The sequence below is a fragment of the Zeugodacus cucurbitae genome, chromosome 6 (assembly GCF_028554725.1).
Source record: "Zeugodacus cucurbitae isolate PBARC_wt_2022May chromosome 6, idZeuCucr1.2, whole genome shotgun sequence".
Classification (NCBI taxonomy): Eukaryota; Metazoa; Arthropoda; class Insecta; order Diptera; family Tephritidae; genus Zeugodacus; species Zeugodacus cucurbitae.
The window spans coordinates 55,658,494-55,678,230 of record NC_071671.1 but is presented as its reverse complement, the minus strand read 5'-3'; the positions used below and the strand labels follow the sequence as shown (position 1 = coordinate 55,678,230).

At 31.9% G+C, this 19,737-nt stretch overlaps 1 protein-coding gene and 1 long non-coding RNA gene across 5 annotated transcripts in view; both read right to left on the bottom strand.

The window, feature by feature from the left end:
* Positions 1-398: 398 nt before the first annotated feature.
* LOC105218696 (uncharacterized) lies at positions 399-2,217 on the bottom strand. Its single transcript, XR_852100.3, has 4 exons — positions 1,685-2,217; positions 1,512-1,601; positions 1,149-1,460; positions 399-1,085 (listed from the first exon to the last, which is right to left on the bottom strand). It is a non-coding gene; the product is annotated as an uncharacterized LOC105218696 (long non-coding RNA).
* Positions 2,218-3,559: 1,342 nt separating this feature from the next.
* The window catches only part of LOC105218695 (aquaporin), a 70,268-nt gene continuing 54,090 nt past the window's right edge, over positions 3,560-19,737 (bottom strand). For all 4 annotated transcript variants that reach the window (XM_054234521.1, XM_054234523.1, XM_054234522.1 and 1 more), the window contains 3 exons: positions 5,283-5,426; positions 5,001-5,213; positions 3,560-4,936 (listed from right to left, as the gene is read on the bottom strand). In XM_054234521.1, the coding sequence (XP_054090496.1) occupies positions 4,748-4,936; positions 5,001-5,213; positions 5,283-5,426 (546 nt within the window). In that variant the 3' untranslated portion in view covers positions 3,560-4,747. The remainder of the gene's footprint in view (positions 4,937-5,000; positions 5,214-5,282; positions 5,427-19,737) is intronic.

Sequence of the window (19,737 nt, the reverse complement as noted above, 5' to 3'; positions counted from 1 at the left end):
GAATTTAGAAAATAAATTGTTTTAAATAAAATAAATAACAAATTAAAAAAGAAATTAAAAAGTAAAATAAAATAACAAAAAAATAAAAATTTAAATAATAACACAAAATACCTACATAATATTAAATTTAATCAAAAAGACAATTGTATACAGTTGTAAATTTTCTAGATTATCTCTTCAACATCTTTCACACAAGTTTATTTTCAGAGAATTGATAAGCCAGTGACCTTGACACACGTTTCAGTCACCAATAAAGTGGGGAAGTTAGCATTATATTACACTCTCATACACTCAGATGCACTTACATACATATAAACCAATTACATTACATTTCAAAATGATAAGAAGCTTAAGCTTACGTCAAGTAGCGCCTATTAATAACATGACGTTACAGTAAATATTTTTATTTATTTTGTTTTTATTTGTCATGTAATTTATGATTTATATGAAATCCAAGAAAATTTTCTTAGTCAGCCGGGTGCTTACGCTCTGGTCGTTTAAATGACAAAAGGGCAATTTTCATTTTTCAATATACATACTCTTATATCTATATTTGAAGCAAGTCACAAATGAGAATATTTACATACTGACTAATTTGATATGCTAACTGACTAATATATGTATGTCCGTATGTCTGCGCAAATATAGATTGTTAAAGTTTACACATCTGCATTCAGAATTGTTTGCTTGAAAGCGAGAGCAAATTAACTGAGATATACATACATGCACATACAGATTTTTATATAGGTATATAGTACATGCGACAATTTTCAGTAATTTCCATATATAGCCACGGCTATGTCATGTGCTTCAGCTATGACTAAGTGTGTACATCACTCTCAATAACTCCTCACTTGTCACTTTTTTGTTTTAAGCACACTTTTAATATACTTTTTCTGATATCTTTGTTTATAAGTTTATACACACTTAACAGCTGAAAAAATATTTTGAATATTGTAGACGGAAAACTTAAAATATTTTCTCACTTGTCTAAGGTTTTAGCTATTGAATAAGAATGTTCTACATCCTCCGAGATTATTTGCATCTTATCACCAATCCGTCCTAATAGCGCATACAATTTTGCGCTGAAATATTAATAAAGATAAATTATTTCACAGAAGACATGACGAATCAATAATTAAAGCAACCTTCTCACTGCACCTTCCTTCCATAGTTCTCTGCTGAAACTTATCGCACTTCCAAATGTAATAAAATGTTGAAAGCCTTTATTCCTACAGCTCGATTTCAAGCATTCTGGTCATCGGAAAGTCAGGTTGCTTGCTTAAATCTTTTCCCACAACACCGCAAGCGCCGTCCGAAGATGTAATGGAAACTTATAAACACGAGAATTGGCATCTTGAATGATTGGAAGAGTCAAGCCTGGTTTTCCATTCATTAAGAGGGGAGTTCGGAAAAAATTTGCTCCATCTAAAGCATTTTTAGGAAAATATCCACATATCCTAGAAATATAAAGGTTGTATTTTACATAAAATGACGAAATATCCAATTACATTTGCGAATTTGCTGTTTGGTTTGTAGAGGAATTGCAACTTTTTCACATAAAAATCCTTTTGTAATTCTCGGTCAGCCTACTTTTGGAACTAAAATACATAAAATAGGAATATAATGCATTTATATGGATATCATTTTATAATAATATATTTATATGTATAATTATACTTACATTACAACTTCTTCGTTACTACATTATATTAAATTCATGTGCCACTAATTGCCCTTTAAACTAATATAACAACAAATCGCAGGTAATTTTGTTTTGCTCTTTACTGCTTACATTTTACAACTGTATTCCTTCTTTGGTGTTATTTGTTATTGTCAACAAATATGTCGAACAAAAACACTTTCAATAGTGCCAAAAATACCGCACAAACAACACAATACAAATATGCACAGGGTGTGCAAGAAAATCAGCTTTAGTGAAGACAAAAACCAAAAATTTCATCGTGAATGGATTGTTTGTTAGTATTTTGTTGTTACCACAAACTTAGCAGTGACGTCACGGCAACTTATATTTCTGCAAAACAAACGAGTTGCTGGGCACTCCTGTTCGCCTGGTGAAATGCAAGTTTACTGACTTTTGAAATAAAAGATTTCTCTCCAGCAGGCGAGCACGTGCGTGTGTGTGCGGGAGTTTGTGTGTGATTGTTGCGCGTGGGTGATTTGTTTACATTGCAGGAGATTATTTATTGTTAAAATGATGAATTAAAAACTAAATAATACAATAAAATTATGCAGGAATATTATTTAAACAAATAAAATGAACAATTTAAAATTAAATTATATAATATTTTTTACAGCAACAACAACTAAAAACATTCGTTAACATAATAAATAAATGATGTCTATATGCATATAATGAGTAAAGTTTTTATTAATATTTTTGGTTGTAATTCAACATTTATTCACTAATTTACTAAATTTCCATTAATCTAATATTAAATAAAGAAATTTCATTCATAAAAACTTGTTTTTTTCTTATAAAAATATGCGGTGTGTCCACCAGCGTAAGTATGTATACATATAATATACACACGTATAAACATAAATAAAGAAGTAAACAAACGATGTACAAACAAAACATATGCAAAACACAGGGTGCACCATATGAAATATTTTAGCAACTACACAAATGGCCGCTATTGTGAACGTTTGACAAGTAACGCCTAGGTTTATGCAGCACTTCAGAGAAATTTTGCCACAAAAAATTGGCGGGAGACACCTTCTGCACGATTTTGGTGGCCTGGTGCAATGCGAGTTTACTGATTTAGAATTTCAACAATTTGCGCGAACCCGATTTACATGGCGGCCACATTAGGGGTATGACGTGCATGCGAAATGTGAATATGAGTGAATTATGCAATATTATGCAATTAAATGCAAAAAAATGATAGAAATTAAAATAAATTAAAATAAAATAAAATAAAATAAAATAAAATAAAATAAAATAAAATAAAATAAATAAAATAAAATAAAATAAAATAAAATAAAATAAAATAAAATAAAATAAAATAAAATAAAATAAAATAAAATAAAATAAAATAAAATAAAATAAAATAAAATAAAATAAAATAAAATAAAATAAAATAAAATAAAATAAAATAAAATAAAATAAAATAAAATAAAATAAAATAAAATAAAATAAAATAAAATAAAATAAAATAAAATAAAATAAAATAAAATAAAATAAAATAAAATAAAATAAAATAAAATAAAATAAAATAAAATAAAATAAAATAAAATAAAATAAAATAAAATAAAATAAAATAAAATAAAATAAAATAAAATAAAATAAAATAAAATAAAATAAAATAAAATAAAATAAAATAAAATAAAATAAAATAAAATAAAATAAAATAAAATAAAATAAAATAAAATAAAATAAAATAAAATAAAATAAAATAAAATAAAATAAAATAAAATAAAATAAAATAAAATAAAATAAAATAATTTGTTTTTTTATTTAATTTTATTACATATATAACAACATTGTATTTATGTTTAAATACTTACATATTCCACAAATTCATAAAAAAATTAATTTTAATTATTTTTTAGCATTTTATTTATTTATTTTAAATATTAATAACATTTATATTAGCGCAACAGGCACATAAATTTTTGACCATATAAATTACAAATATATTAAATAAAAGTACATATGCACATAAACAATGTTCTATGCATACATAACTGTACATAAATATATAATTGCTTTGTAAACATGTAAATATATGCTTTTTAACGTAATTTGCTTATACGTTTAAGGCAAACTTGTGGTTGCACAAACAACTGTTGAAGTTTGTAAATTTCATTTCACTGCTGCATTTTGTTAATCCTCGCTTAATTTCTAAAATTACAAACAAATTGTAATTATGTAAGTATACATATACATATAAAATATATATATCTCAAAAGTGTATGTTAATAACTTAAAACGGTTGCTGATATGTAGCTTTTGTGGGTATATAATATATATAAATGTGATTTTCTTGGTACATTTTTTACATAAGTTTGACATACAAAAATACAAAATATGCATGTAAACAGTTTACAGTTAATATAGAAACTACAAGCGGGTGTTGAATAAATTAATTTTTGTTGCTCAAAATAAAATTTCGTTTTTTTTATTAAAATTTTTTGAATAAAATTTAAAAATTTTTTTTTTTCGTGTAAGCCACTGACTACTAGCGTACTGTGGAAAGTTCGGACGGTGGTTATGTGTGTGGATTTCGGAATGGAAGAGGATGAGTGGGATGCTGCTGCTTGTTAAAGCACTCAATTTCGGTTATGAATGTGGAATGTGTACATTTGGCATATGAGTTGCATCGCATCGATAATATATATATATATAAACACACAAGTATGTATGTGGTGCTTAAATCACTAAATTAAAATTACAAATAAAATTATGCATAATACAAATGGTGGTGGCGTGGCGTATACGTAACATTTTTTTTTTCATATTCATTCTCAATACAAGTGCATTCAAATATATACTTATTTTTACATATATAAGTATATATGTATGTGTAAAAGCTTTTTGCGCTTATTAAATATTTGAAATTAGCAAATGTAAACAAAAACAAAAATCAAAAAATGCCTGTCGTCATGCATTTGCGGCACATATACATATGGATGTAGATACGCATGTATGTATGTGTCTGTAGCGGCTTTTTGTTGCTGTAGTACTCATTTTACAGTTTACATATTAGCATGTGGCAACACTTTAGAAATCATATGAATGATCTTCATCATCGCCCTTGCGCACCTTAAAGACAAATCGGTAAATAATGGCGGCCACAATGCCACCGGCAATGGGTCCCACCCAGTAGGCCCAATGATCCGTCCAGTCATTCTGTATGACAGCGGGGCCAAATGAACGTGCCGGATTCATGCTGGAGCCAGTCAATTTAACCTGTTAAAAAATAAAAAAAAATTTTATATTTTTTTCCCTCAAATAATGTAGTTCTTATACTTACAGCACACAAGTGTCCAGCCGTAATGGAGAGACCGATAGCCAATGGTGCTGAGCCTTTAATGTCTGTGCGTCCGGGATCTGAAACAGCTTTGACAACGAATACCAGCATGAAGGTGATCAACGCTTCGATGAGTACTACGCGTCCCGCATCGAGACCGCCAGCATACGAAGACACGCCCAGTTTTGCGCCGGCGATTTCATCGGTTACGGCCACCTGGTAAACAGTTATAAATAAATTCATATAAAATATTTGTTTTTGTTAATTTAAGTGTCTTGTACTTACAGTTATGACCGCTGCTCCCGCAATGCCGCCAATCAGCTGCGCAATAATGTAGAGCACACTCTTTAGTATACTCATTTCACCAACAACGAGAAAGCCAACTGTCACAGCTGGATTAATGTGACAACCGCTGATATGACCCAGACCCTGTAATGGCAAAGAAAATGAAATTGTAAATATTACAGTTATTTTATACTTTTTTTATTGGAAAGATACTATAACTACAGTGGATATTTGGCGTTATTCGAAGAGCTTAAGATCTGGTTGCTGACTCTACATAATCACCTGAGTTTATATTGCACATCACGATTCTCATAATACCTCTCACATTATAGATTAAGCCCGACTCGTTAATCCCTTCGATTCCATAGGAAAACAAGGCTTTGTAACAAACACGGTACCGGATTGCTATAAGGCCAGAGACAGGGTGAAACATTTCTAAACTGTTTTGGAGAATATCTCATGGTACAACAACAACAACAACAATTATTATTTCATTTCCTTCAGAATGAATGAATTCAAAATGTAATCCTTGTTAGAATTCGGTTGGAATAGAGAGAAAATTTGGAAAAGTTTAGATCTGGAAGTTCCGAAAGCACTCCAGACGTTCTCTACCCGTAACACTGTTTCTGAAATACTGTTTCTAAAGTCATGACATCCCTTGGAAGCTAAATACATAAAACAAAAGAAGAGGTCATCGTCACAAAGTGAGTGCTGACAACGATACCTAAGGATTTTCTGCCGAATCATCACAGCTGGCTCAATTTCCAATTAATTCTTGATGATTTCCAAGTAAGTCTGATTTTCCCATATTTAAAAATAAATTATAACTGAAATAAATAAGCACATTGCATAACCCTTAAAGCAAGCTCACTTATTTAAGAATTTAATACACTCTTCTAGTACACAAGCACTCTTCTAGTGCATAAGCAACCATATGTATATACGTAAGCCCGCATTTGGATAAACAAATTATTGTTCAACACGGTTCTTGAAATTCAATTGTGCTTCAAATTTGCATTGCTAAATTGTGATTTAGGTGTGCGCATGCGCAGTCTTTCTGCGCCAATTGTATGTATTCCTTCACTGCCACACACTGCCTTGAAATGCGTTTGAAATTAAAGCAAAATAAATAAGACTCTCACACTCAAATTGTATGTACTCAAGTGTAAAAGGGAGCAGCGAAAAAGAATTCTTTGAAAATTTATTGAAAGTCACTGCGAATGCGTGCGTTTACTTCTTGCGTTTATAGTTCATCGCATTTAATGACATAATTTGTCAGCGATTTAAACGAATGTTAAGACAGTTACAAGTGATATGTTGCTGGTAAATTATTTGTGCGACGACAGGTATCAAGACATTTTGGTATGTTGAGTGTTTTATGACTGTGAGAACCTATCAATAAGGTTTAGAGGTATTTAGTAAAATAATAGTATATTAGTATACTATCGTCTGTCTCAAACTGGTATAAATCACAAAGACTGCTATAATATAATTTTTATCGCCTCTCTAATTAATTTTATAATATCTGTCTTTGATTAGTTAAACGTTGTAGAATGATGAATCGAACAACCCACTGGTATAAATCCAATAAACTAGTGTAATAAACTTTTTAGAAAATAGGTTTCTAATATCTGCCTTCGAGAATGAATCGAAAAAAAAACAGGTATAACTCACAAAGACTGGCATACTATAAATTTTAAAAGAATAACGCCTCTTTAATCAGATTTAAAAAGCTTCGTTTAACTAAATTGTGGTGAGTGACGAATTTCAATAAAATTGCCAAACTCCTAAAATCTCTACAGGGTAAATAATATAATAAATATATTCGATTAAGAATAGTACATATTACGCATGCATTTATGCTGCATCAGCACTTGGCGCATATGAATTTACAATGCGATGCAATTTTCGAAACTTTGCTCGCCGATTATGCGTTGTTGAAATTAAAAGTGATTATTTGCGAAAAAAATAAAAAGGCAGATCAGCGATTAAATCTGAATGCGCACTTGAGCCTAGAAAAAAAAATATTTAGTTGACTATCGATGACTTAACAACAACTAACAAGTGCTGCAAATGGAGTTATTATTATTATTGTATTACGAATGTGTTGAAGGTTTCACGCCACAGGTGAATTATAGGTAAATGTGAATGCGTTAGTGAGAGGTAGGCAAGTTTTTTATACGATGATTATAGGCTTGAGAGTTGTGTGAGAGTTTCGCAAATAAGAAAAATATTATTTAAATTTTTACTGTTTCTAGAGTTTAGGAAGCAGGCTGGTGTTATTTTTCTCTATTGTAGACACAATTCTACTATTGAGTTCAAGAAGCATTTTGATAATAAATATCGGCATTCAAATTCATAAATTATAGTTTCAATCTGCTGTACGATTTGAAGTCAAAGATAGAGATATTCAATACAAGTGAGAGTAAATGAGAGAGATATAGAGGGGTGATCTGCTCGCCTATAATTGATTACATCGTCACAGTTCAAGATTTACTGAACCGATTATTTTACATGGTTAATATGCTATGTATCAAATATATAAAGTACTAGCAGACCGCTCCAGCTCGACGTCCTAGTGCGAGCTTGTATAGTTCTAATATTTTGCTCTTCTAGCCGCTGCACACGCTCCGTACTTGACACTCAAGCGCGTACTTGGTAGGTTTCGAAATTTTGTTAAGCAAGCAGCTGCGAGCACTCGTTACTCGACTCTCTGCTACGCGATTGCGATGCGAAGAGAATGACTTGCAACACGATTTTCAGTTTCAGATTAAGATTTTCCATCACGGAGTCTTTTTGATACCCTCATCTGGGAACTATTTTCAGAAAGTTGAGGTTCTAGAAATAAATATAGCGTTACTCTTGATAAATGTAGCTTTCCAATGGTGAAAGAATTTTTGAAATCGGCACAGTAGTTTTCGAGCTTATTCCTTACAAACATACATACAAATCTTTCCTCTTTATAGTAGTAGTATAGATAAATAAAAAATAAAATAGAATGATGAATCGAAAAAGAACTGGTATAAATCCAATAAACTGGTATAAATTTTTTTTTAAAAGATAGGTTTCTAATATCTGTCTTTGATGATGAATCGAACAAAAAAGTGGTATAAATCATAAAGACTGGTATAATATAATTTTTAGAAGAATATCGCCTCTCTCAACAGTTTAAAAAAGTTTCGTTTTGCTAAATTGTGGTGAATGACCCATCGCGCTGATGTACATATATTAAATATCGAATGTACGCTCAACAAAAATCTCCCGAAAGTCTGTCCTCGTAAGGCAAATCGTTATTAGGGGGATCTGACTACATATTTATTCATATTTGTATATGAAGAATCGAAAGCATCTATTATAGGGACCAGGACCCTCTGGACTTGGAAGCCACTCCGTGAAATAGTGAAAATCTAAAGTCTCGTCGATGATGTAGTGAATACTTTGCTCATATTGACTTCTAAAATTGAGAAGTAAATGAATGTGGTATAATCTATTAGCTCCTGTATAGATATAATACTGTGTTTATACATTTTGTTTTTATGGTACGTCATATGTATGTATCTAAGTAAGAAATGTAGAGTGGAGTTCTCAAAAGGTCAATTAAAAGACTCAAACTCATGAGATATTAATGGGGATCTGTTGGTTCAGATTAAAGCTACAAATTTAAAAGAACAACAACAATAATATATATATTTTCATACAACAAACAAATTTGGAAAAAGAACTGAATGAAAAATGCAAATATCTCTAAAAAACCAGTTATCTGTGAGCCTCTATGAGATTATAATTTAGAATAAGACTCATATTTTTAATAAACTTTTTTTTTTATTTACAACCAGCATACCAACACTGACTGATATTATTCATAAGCAACTATTCAAAACATATTGAAGGTGGCGGTCAGCTAAATTCAAATAAAATTAAAATAAAAAGTGAAAAAAAACTAAACGTTTTTAAAAACGAATAAATAAAGTAAAAGCCAGGTGAGTAAAAAAAATAAAAATTAATCGCAAGTGAGTCTAAAACGACTAAATTAAGACAAAAATCGCAATTAAAGTTTCGCGTGGGCGCTAAGCTGAATAAATGCGGTTATTATTGTAGAAAATTTGAAAAAAAAATATACAAAAATAAAAAAATAATAAAAATATATAGAAAAAAATAAAAATAAAAATAAAACAAAAAAAAATATAAATAATAAAAATATATATAATAAGAAAAAATATATAAAAAATAAATGTGAATGGACCACAATAACATTAAATGACGGCTTGGTTGGATATTTGCTACAGAATTCAATAAGGCCCGCAGAAATACCCGCGTATGCGTGAGCGACCAATGCAGTCCCAGCAGCTGTGCGTTGACTACCAAGCGTGATATTTTGAATGGTATTATTTATTTACTACACTTAGTCGCATACATTTTACTTGTAGCATAGCAAAAGCTTCGCATTATTTTGCTTATAAGCCTTAGCTTGCCAAAGGCCTACAATTTATCGGTATCAACAATCATTAGCGCGCCAAGCCGCCAAACCGCGCCAAATGCGACATGCCAGAGTCATGGCTAGCGCTTAAAGGCGGTCACTAAATGGTCGCGGACAGCTCAACTGACTACAGTGGCAAGAACGACAAGCAGACTTGGCATAGGCAACACACCAAGCTGTCTGCGACAACACTTTTAGGCCTACAACAACATCTAGCATTATTTATATGTGATTTGTGTTTTTTTTTTTGGATTTTTTTGCTGGCAACTTTTATGCATTTTCAATCAAAACACTTTCGATTGCATTCAAGCGTGTTGGCAGTCGAAAGAGACCGCGCCACAGCGACTTGACCGTAGATCCGTTTGTGCAGCAGCGGCGTTTGCAATGATTTCATTCTGGGTATTATTGCTTTTGTTATTGCTTTTTCTGCAATACATGCGTAGATTGTGGTTGTAATGGCCTTGAGTGCAGCGTCTTACTGCCAACTTTAGCGCGAGCGTGTATTTTACATATGTATAGATATATGTATGTATGTACATATATTCATCGCTTAAAATCACAAAAAGTATTTGAATTGTGATTGCAGAGCTGCTGCTCCGTTGCATAGCGCACACCGTGACATGTACAGATCACATCTTCGCATTGTTTATGGTTATGTGCGAACACATTATTGTTGTTGTTTTATTGCTGCTCAATAAAGTTATACGCGCCTTTCTGTCGGCGATTGATTTTTTCGATTTTTGAATTTATGTATTCTTTGGCTGCAACTAATTGTATGCTGATTTTCGTCGAACGTTCTTACTTCAGCATGCTGACATGCGCATTAACAGTTAATAAGCGAACTGCTGTTGAGTCAGTAAACACGGTCTACTCATAAATATAATAAAATGCATACTCCCATAGTTCACTCTAGCAAGCGTTCAATGCAATGCGAAACTACAGCAAGCAAAGACAGCCTATCAAATTGGTGTTTTATTAGCAATCTACGTTTGAGTTCATATTTATTGTCGTATTGTTTTGAATTATCATTTGTACACACACCTTGATCTTTGTGCGAGCGTTTGTGATCTGCCTTTCTTATGACATAAATCATATTGAGTTTTCTAGGATGGTATGTGAAAAATGTTACTCATACGACGTGGTCTCTCAGATGCACAATTCGTTGCTACTTCGAACTGATTCATACAAAGGTATTAATTTTTGACACCAAGTGAAATTAAAAAATTAATCTTCTTCTATAATATAAAAATGAATCGCAAAATGTGTTGCTAAGCGCATAACGCGAGAACAGCTGAACCCATTTCGCTAATTCTTTTTTGCAATGCTTCTTAAAGTACAAGGATGGTTCTTACGGAGAGAAAAATTAAAAAAATTCCTTGAAAAGTCTAAAATCCACACTTTTCTAATCTCCCATACAAACTACTCTACAAACATAAAAAATGAATTGCTGTTCGTTAGTCTCGCAAAAAGTTGAGAACGGTCACACCGATCTGGCTAATTTTAGTCTTGAAAAATTCTAGCAAGCCCAAGAAAGGTTGAGAAAGTAAGTAAATATGGAAAAATTGCGAGGAAGATAATAATAACAGAAATGAATTTGAATTAATTATTTGAAATGACAACAAAAATAGAAAATAAAAAAAAAAACAAAAAATAATAATATTTTGAAGGTTGTCATTGTTGCTTTGTTAAAATATTTTTGTCATTTCTCAAATGTGTAAGGTTGTGCCGATATCCCAAAACAATTTGTAACCAATAAGGAATGGCTAAGTTCGGGTGCAATCGAACATTTTATACTCTCGCAATTTATTGCTATATTTTTTTTAAGACAACACACAATCTGACCTACTATATATTCGGCATATAATCCAGTAGAAAATCATCAAAGTTAAATTGCATATTCGGCCTTGAAATTACTCATAAATTGCAAATCAATGATAAACCAGTCTGCAAAATCGCCAAAAATAGCGATATAGCGAAGATTTTCCAGATGTTCAAGAAGTCGCTAGAAGCATTGCACAGGACTTTAAAGGATTTACGCGACAACTAAAACGTTTTTGTGAGAGACATGATTGTGTTGGCAGGTGATTTACGCCAGATCCTTCCAATTATTCCTGGACCAACTGTTGCTGACGAACTAATCGCATGCCTAAATCTAATTTGTGGCGACACATAAAGAATCGCCAATTAACAACTAATATACGAGTGATTTAGAAACAATATCAAATTGCGATTGTGGAAGCAGTTGGAAATGGTAGCTTCCCAGACAGTGACAGATTTCTGTCACTTCATTGATTCGAAGGAGAAGCTTATTCATCGTCTTTTTTCTGACATGAAACCACAATATGATAATCATAAATGACTATTTGTGGTAAAAAACAGTTGACACAGCTACAAACCAGTATGTCCCACAGACTATTTAAAATTGCCTGGACTATCCCCACTCACCTGCAATTAAAAGAAGTATGGGTTGACTTCAATATTTCTCGACTTTTCAATATAACTAGACTGGCTGTGAAGAAGGTAATCAGTATAGTCAACGAAGCCAAATTTGAGCCAACTTACGATTAATACAGATCTACAATAATATATATTAAGAATTTTCAAATTTACCGGCAATAACTTTTTCGTCTCTATGCGTAAGAATCTTTTCTCTGTATTGAAAAATTTACTAATTTAATGTATACCTTAGCCACAAAAACGTATGGCCGGGTCTGCTAGTTAAATTATAGTAGTAACCGATTTTTTAATTTAAAATATTTTTATTTTCAAATACTTTTTGGCGTTTTTAATCCAAATAATAATCAAGGGAAGACATTTGCGGATGGGAAGTTGATAAATTTATGTAGGTAGGTTGATGTTGTTAATTTATCAATAAAAAAATAGGTATTTATATAAAAATGTTTTATGGAACTCTTACAGTAATAGAGCGGACGTCATTGCTGGTCTATTTTGATTACGTGCATTGTTCTTACTATCGAAGGGCCAAATCTGATCTCAGCAAATTAATTAAGAAGGATGTATGAAATACTGTAGTTTTCCGAAATAACGAACACATTAATTGTCAGGCCTGTTCGTTACATCGAATTTTTCGCTAATTCGAGTACTCACTTACTTACGGAAATTAGTTAAATATCCGTAAATTGCAGTTTAATAAATTGTTTTATTAATTATTTGTTAAAAAATGACTTCTATTTGGTGCTGATAATTTTAATTTGCTGAATGATTTTAATTTTTTTATAAAATTCAACATTTTTTCAATTTGCACATTTCTTTTGAATTTTATCAAGTTATATTTTTAATTCTGGTTCGATGTTATTTGATTTTTTTTCTCTTTCTTCATATGTCTTCTTCATGTTGTTCGTTGAACCGAGTACTTACAAATCCCCGATGTTCGTTATTTAAGGTTAACAATGCGACAAATTTGCTTGTTCGTTATAAACTCCATCCACTGTAAATTTCGGCAATATTTAAAAGAAGAAAAAAATCGAGGAAGAAGAACCTTGGATTATATACTAAACGCTAAACCAGTTTCTTGAGAAACATATTTTCTTACTAAATAATCGGCAAATAATCAGTGATTTTCATTTCAAACCAATCAAGTTCTTTGCTTTGTATTTGGAAATTAGAAATATTGGGTGGGGACACGTTCTTCACCAAATTTCATTTTTTGGTACCTTTGAAAACGAAGTAGGTTTATTTTTTCCTCAAATAATACCAAAAAAATTATTATTTTTTCTAATAGATGTAAAGAATTTGCAAACAGTCCCGATAATTGTCTTTCGCTGGGCAAATTCATTTTCATTTTATTTGTAATACCGAGGATGTATACACCAATGACAACTGGCAATACTTTAATATAGTCATAGCATTTGAGTAGCGGTAAGAAAAGCAGTCCTAAAATTTGAAGAACACCTTAATTTAAATAACGGCAATTTTTTAAAGGTGTTTTCAATGAGGCTTTGCTATTTTCGAAGTTTCTCTTTTTGACAGCTATTACATGATTTATACACAGTTTAGGGTTTGCCATTTCATAATGAAGAGGCTTATTCAGCAAGAACGTTTATTGCTGACATACGACCTGGATTGGTGTAAAAAGTGGCCGAAAACTAGGTCTCTCGGCTGGAATTTAGTCGAGCCTGCTGCCGAAATTTGATTTTACAATTAAATTTAAATTAAACTTATTGAAAATGACGATATAAACCAATGGAATTACATTAAAACAGCAGAAGCTAGTATAAGATAAGATAAGTATTTGGAGCAAAACCCCATATTTGGGCTTAAATTATAACTCTCTGAGATTAATTGGCGATTAAAGCGAAACACAACATCCGAATAATAATTGCGAATTAGTGGGTCAAAGTGAATCAAATTATTCTCAAAAACTTGCGACTTAAGCTACTTTCAATGCCATAAATAAATAGGCATAAAAATCAGTTCTTAAATAAAATTCGTATGAAAATCTGTAAACAAATGTTATTACTTGCTTTAATTAACAAAATTATATCAAATGCATTGTAATGAGGTCATTTCGAGATTACGTCAGCACTGGCTATTCGCACGGCAAATGAACTTTTATAGCAACGGAAATTCCAAATTACCACAAAAAAAAAAAAAGAAACAACAAATCACATAAAAATTTTGCTACGCAAAAGGCCGCCGCCGCGTAAATGGCAATTGCTGCAACTAAAATGGACTGAATGAAAATTTAAATTATGCAAACAACATTTACTTTACATATTTCGTGCCGCCAAATGCAGTTCTATGAAATCATAAAATTCTGCAGCATTTTTCATTGAATAACCAGTGCATTCAGAAAATTCGTAAACGCAATAAGCGTAGTAAAGCAACATACGCATAATTTAGAAATATAAATTACAAAAACAAAACAACTGGCGACCACAGCTGTTCAACGAACCGTAGGAATGCTGAAGCCCAACCAAAGCGCACAAATCAAAACTGGACGCTAAATGATTATCCAAACGCAATCAGTTCGGCTTAATAGTCATAGAGAGGCAGAAAAATGCGAGCAGACAAGCGAACGCCAATGAAATTTGCCACGCACCACAACGCAAATGCGCCAGTGGACCATGTGACAACGACAGCGCCAATGGCCACGGCTCACTACGGTGGATTAATCCGTAGCCGAAATGGCGGCGTGCATGCGCACCGTTCGCGCAGAATGACAGTGGCCAACAGTGACAGCATTTAACACATTTTAACGCATTTTTAAATGCCACCAAATGCCGTGTAAACAAATAATTACGCGCTCTTTCGATTGCGCACGCACGCATGCGCCACAGACTGGCAGTAGCCGCCATGGAGCTCTAGCCTCACTGCTTTGCAAGCCGACAAACGGCAGTTGCAAAAACACCAAAAACATGACCATCAATGCCACACAACGTCGCAGCAGTCGTAAGTCATAACTTCAATTTATATGCTCAAGATTGTTAAAACGATAACGACCAACGATCGCCTGCCTCGCTGACTGCCGGCCTGCTTACCGATTAACTAGCCATTGGCCCATTGATTTGCGTCAGTAGCCGGCGTAGTTTGACCGGCGTTCGCTGTTGGCAAAGACTTCGCTTTGGCTGTTCAACTTGGCTTTGCTGTTTAGTTTGGTGCCTTGAAAGGCAGAGCTGAATTTGTAGTCTGGGGAGGAGGAGAGGTGTGTGGCAGTGCATTGATTGTCAAACTCAATGCTTATCTAACGCATTGCACTTGGCTGTTTGCCTTTAGCTGCTGACTTTGACTTTTATTGCACGTTCATGGATCCAATGCACTTCTTTGGTACATGTACAAGTACCAAGGAGCGTATATAAATGTTTGAACTGTAGAGTCGTTGGAGTGGGAAAATGGTTTATTTGCTTTAATATGGATAGATCTATCATCTATAGAAACAATCCAAGGTAAAGCTAAATCCTTACTAATGTGGATTAATCAGCATATGTATATCACTGAGGGATTAACTCGATCTCATTTCAAATTTCAACAAAAAAAATCGGAAAATATACTCTGACTCGAACCAAGAGATGGACTTGGAGACAACATGTTTCTACAAACTTAATATATAAAATATTCAGATAATATAATAACTATTAGATTTAGTTGATACTTGAACATAAACCTCCACATTATAACAATAACCTATCAGATTTATGCCTCCTTTTTACTATGTCAAATTTAATGATACTAAACTGGCAATATTATACTTTTATTTATTTATTGCATTGAGATAAATGACTTAAATTATGGTAGAAACGACAACTTAGTTACATTTGTTTAAAAAATTGCTTAAAAAGAAATGACAACCGTTTTAATTAAGCTGATTGAAACTGTCATTAAATTTGACACAACGACAAATGCACAAAATAAAGCGATTATACTTCAAGTCCACAAAGGTATCTCAGTCGCTAGTCCACACAGAAACCATCGAAAATCTAGATAAATTTACTTTCACATTGCAGCCGTTTATAAAACGCTTCGAATTTGACAACAATAATGACAAAATTATGACTGTAGTTGTATCATCTAACTGTAGTTGTAAAACAAATTGCAAGTTTCTTAATGGTAATATTTATCTTAGTTTTTCGTTGTACTTGGAGGGATTAATATTACACAGTTTGCTGATTATGTTAATCGGCAAATTAATTAAACCAATTTTTTATAATAATCGATTACATATGTTAATTCCCTGTCAGATATAGTGACATAATCTATTTATTACTATAATTATCTCTTTAAATAGAGATTAAAATTCCAAGAAGTGGCATAAAATAGCGCGTAGTTTGAACTGCATTATTGGAATGTTGTTTTCTTTCTAAACTTTTTTTCCTGCCTCATTATATAATTATGTAAATATATTTGTGTATTTATATATACACTTTTCCATTTAATTACATTGGGTTGAACCTACTTTGGTTTACATTAATCCATTAAATTCTCGGCACGTACCAAACGACATTTGTATTTATTATGGCGAGTGAGAGAATTTGCCACTCAATTGGCAAATATCCAGAGCTGCGTGGGTGCGCTGCATGGCAATTGCCTTTAGACATTTTTTATAATAGACGACTTTATTATTTTTATTTTTGAAAAAGCTGTAATCAACTTTTCCAACGCACTGTGGCGCTAAACGGTATTGCATATTAATGCAAATCAACATTTTATAGTCGCAAATATTGCTTCCTCATACTGCAACCAGAGACAATTTAACGCTATCAATTGCATAAAGATCATAAGATAAATGAAATGTGTAAAAGCAGTAGCAGGCATACGAATAACCCAAATAAATTTTCCATGCCAAACGATTTGCATCGCAATGAAAGCCATATTTATAGGTAACATTTGTATGTATGTCAAATTCATCATTTGTATGCCTCGGAGCATTTTTAGTTGGTATGGGGCTAGGCTGAGCCCATTTATTTATAAGCCATTCATCAATCAACACAGCTATTACTCAATTGAAAATCACTTTGAAAATGCTGTAAGTGTTGCCATATTGTGAATAAATTGTTAACATATGGCAGATGTAAGTCTTCCGCATTTTTTTTATCAGAGTTACAGAAAAGGTTTGACGTATAATTTATATAAAATTCATGGATGCAACTGTTAAGTAAATTCTTATAAAAGCAGGAAGCTACATTTGAATTGAATTTATAGGATTTCCTAGAGGGGTAGCTGCCAAAATAGCTGTCAAAGTTGACACATGTCTTTGACATTTAAGACTCTAATGTTACTGTCATTCATGAATAAAAAGGCTACAGTCACAAAATTCAACACTTTTTATTTCTTTATAGTACTATAAACCGTGCAGAGTTTGGAACTTTATGAAAATGGACTGTTGGAGGAGGAATCATGTCATGAAATAGACATCTCTATTGCCCACCTTATGTCAATCGATTGTACTCCGATAGAACTGCGTTATGTTAGAGGTAATAGGGTGGTTAAGGTACGTCAAGTTAATAATCTATGCTGATAAATTAGCTAAGATAGACTAGGTTAACAACTTTGCAATACTGAGATCCGTACAAATCATCATAATATCTTTTAAATACATAGAACATTAATTTATTAATCAATTTTGATCTGCTCAAACAGTTAATCAATTTTGATATGTTTTTAATCTCCTCAAGAACTTTTACTAGCACTTGCCATCTATCTATATTTACTTATGCTACATAGTATATCCATACTCATATACTTATTTTCAAGGTCTCTAATGCAATTTCATAAACAACTTTTTCTGTAAACAGTTATTAAAAATAAACAGTTAGGAGTATAATAGAAGTCAGTGGTAACAAAACTATTTACAGCACGAAATTAATGCGAATTCGAAGAGTCTCGGGCAATTTAATTACTGTAGTAAATATTTAATTTGATGCGTTACACGCTTTGAGTATTATTATTGTTTTTAATTTTAGAACAAAACAAAAAAAAACAGTTAATCACATTATGTATGGCTTTTAATTACATTCACCATATCGTTAAAATGTTTTTAATGTCAAGTCATCAAAATAAAGTAAAAGCTATTAACGCTGGTTTGAAATGCAATAAATCAAGTTTAATAGTTATGTGTAAGTACTAAGAAATAGTATTTCGAAATAAACTATATGTTTTGTTTATAGAAATAGGTAAAAGTTACGCAATGTCTATATATAATAGTAATAGTTAGTAGTAGGGTAATCAAAATGTAGATTTTTAAGACTTTAATAACAATATGTACATATATGTTTTCGAGAGTTAAATGGTAATTTATAATATTTCCGCGATTGAAAAGTTCTTGTAGTTCGGTGTGAGTCATAAGAAGTCTACGGAGCTTCGGGTATTTGATAAGAATCATCTTCCTATAAATAATAAATAGTTCATATTGACTCGATTCCTTCACTCGAATTTGTATGAGGACTAGTATTACACTCCTACAAAACCGTGTTATTCAAAAACCATAATTTTACCTATAATTTGGTAAACTGTTATGCTACCGTAAGGAGCAAGTGTCTAGGAGATATATTTACATCTGTATGTACATATATGGTAACAAAACTATCAAACATGTTTTGGCTCTACGATCTAATGTACGTATCTCCTAATTGACTAAAGTTAAATAAAGCAAACTCTCTGGATTTTACCGCATTCTACTACAATGGGAATAATGGTCCTAGTCACAGTCCATACAAAGTAGGTTGCGAAAGTGAAATATTGATATTCATATTGATGGACCATGGATTTGGAGCGGCAGCACTTTTGGGGAAAATTTTATAATTCCTGGGGAACTGGCTTAGTATGAGTTTTTAGTGAGCAAAAATGGGACTACAACTTCGGGTGATTTTATAGAACGTCATTTTGATCCTTCTTCTTCTTAAGGTAGAAAGAATATATAGCATCCCTTCAAAAGGGTAACTCTTTACCAGATAGTATTAAAATTTGGGCCTATTTCTGGAAGTCTCAATACTCTGCTTATAAAAATCTCCGCTATTTCACTTAATAAATCTGAAGATCACGAAGGGTAGGAGCATCTCAAAGAAGATTTGCTCTTTCTTTTGAAGCAATTGGAAATTACAATTGATAACCAATTTCCAAAAGATGTGAATGATGTTAGCTTAAGTAAGAAACGCTCGTATTTAGAATAATTATGAGAGTTGCCTTAAATATATGTATATAGAGTACATATTATCTGAATGGTGGTAACAGAATACATTTTGTTCGTATAAATATACGAATGTGTGAACGTAAATAGGTCTAGACACTATATCTCACACCTTGCTTTAGGAATAGAAAAATAAAAAGAACTTCTGTCACCGTTATGACGCCTAATTTAATTAACTTACTTAATTAAACAGCACTGCATTAATCGTGAAAACAACCAAAGACAAAAAGATAAATAAGCAAATAAAAATAAAAAAAATCAAGAATGCCAATCGCAAATAGCGACTCAATAATTAACAAAGAAAGCACAAGCTCATGTGGACCAAGGACAAGGTA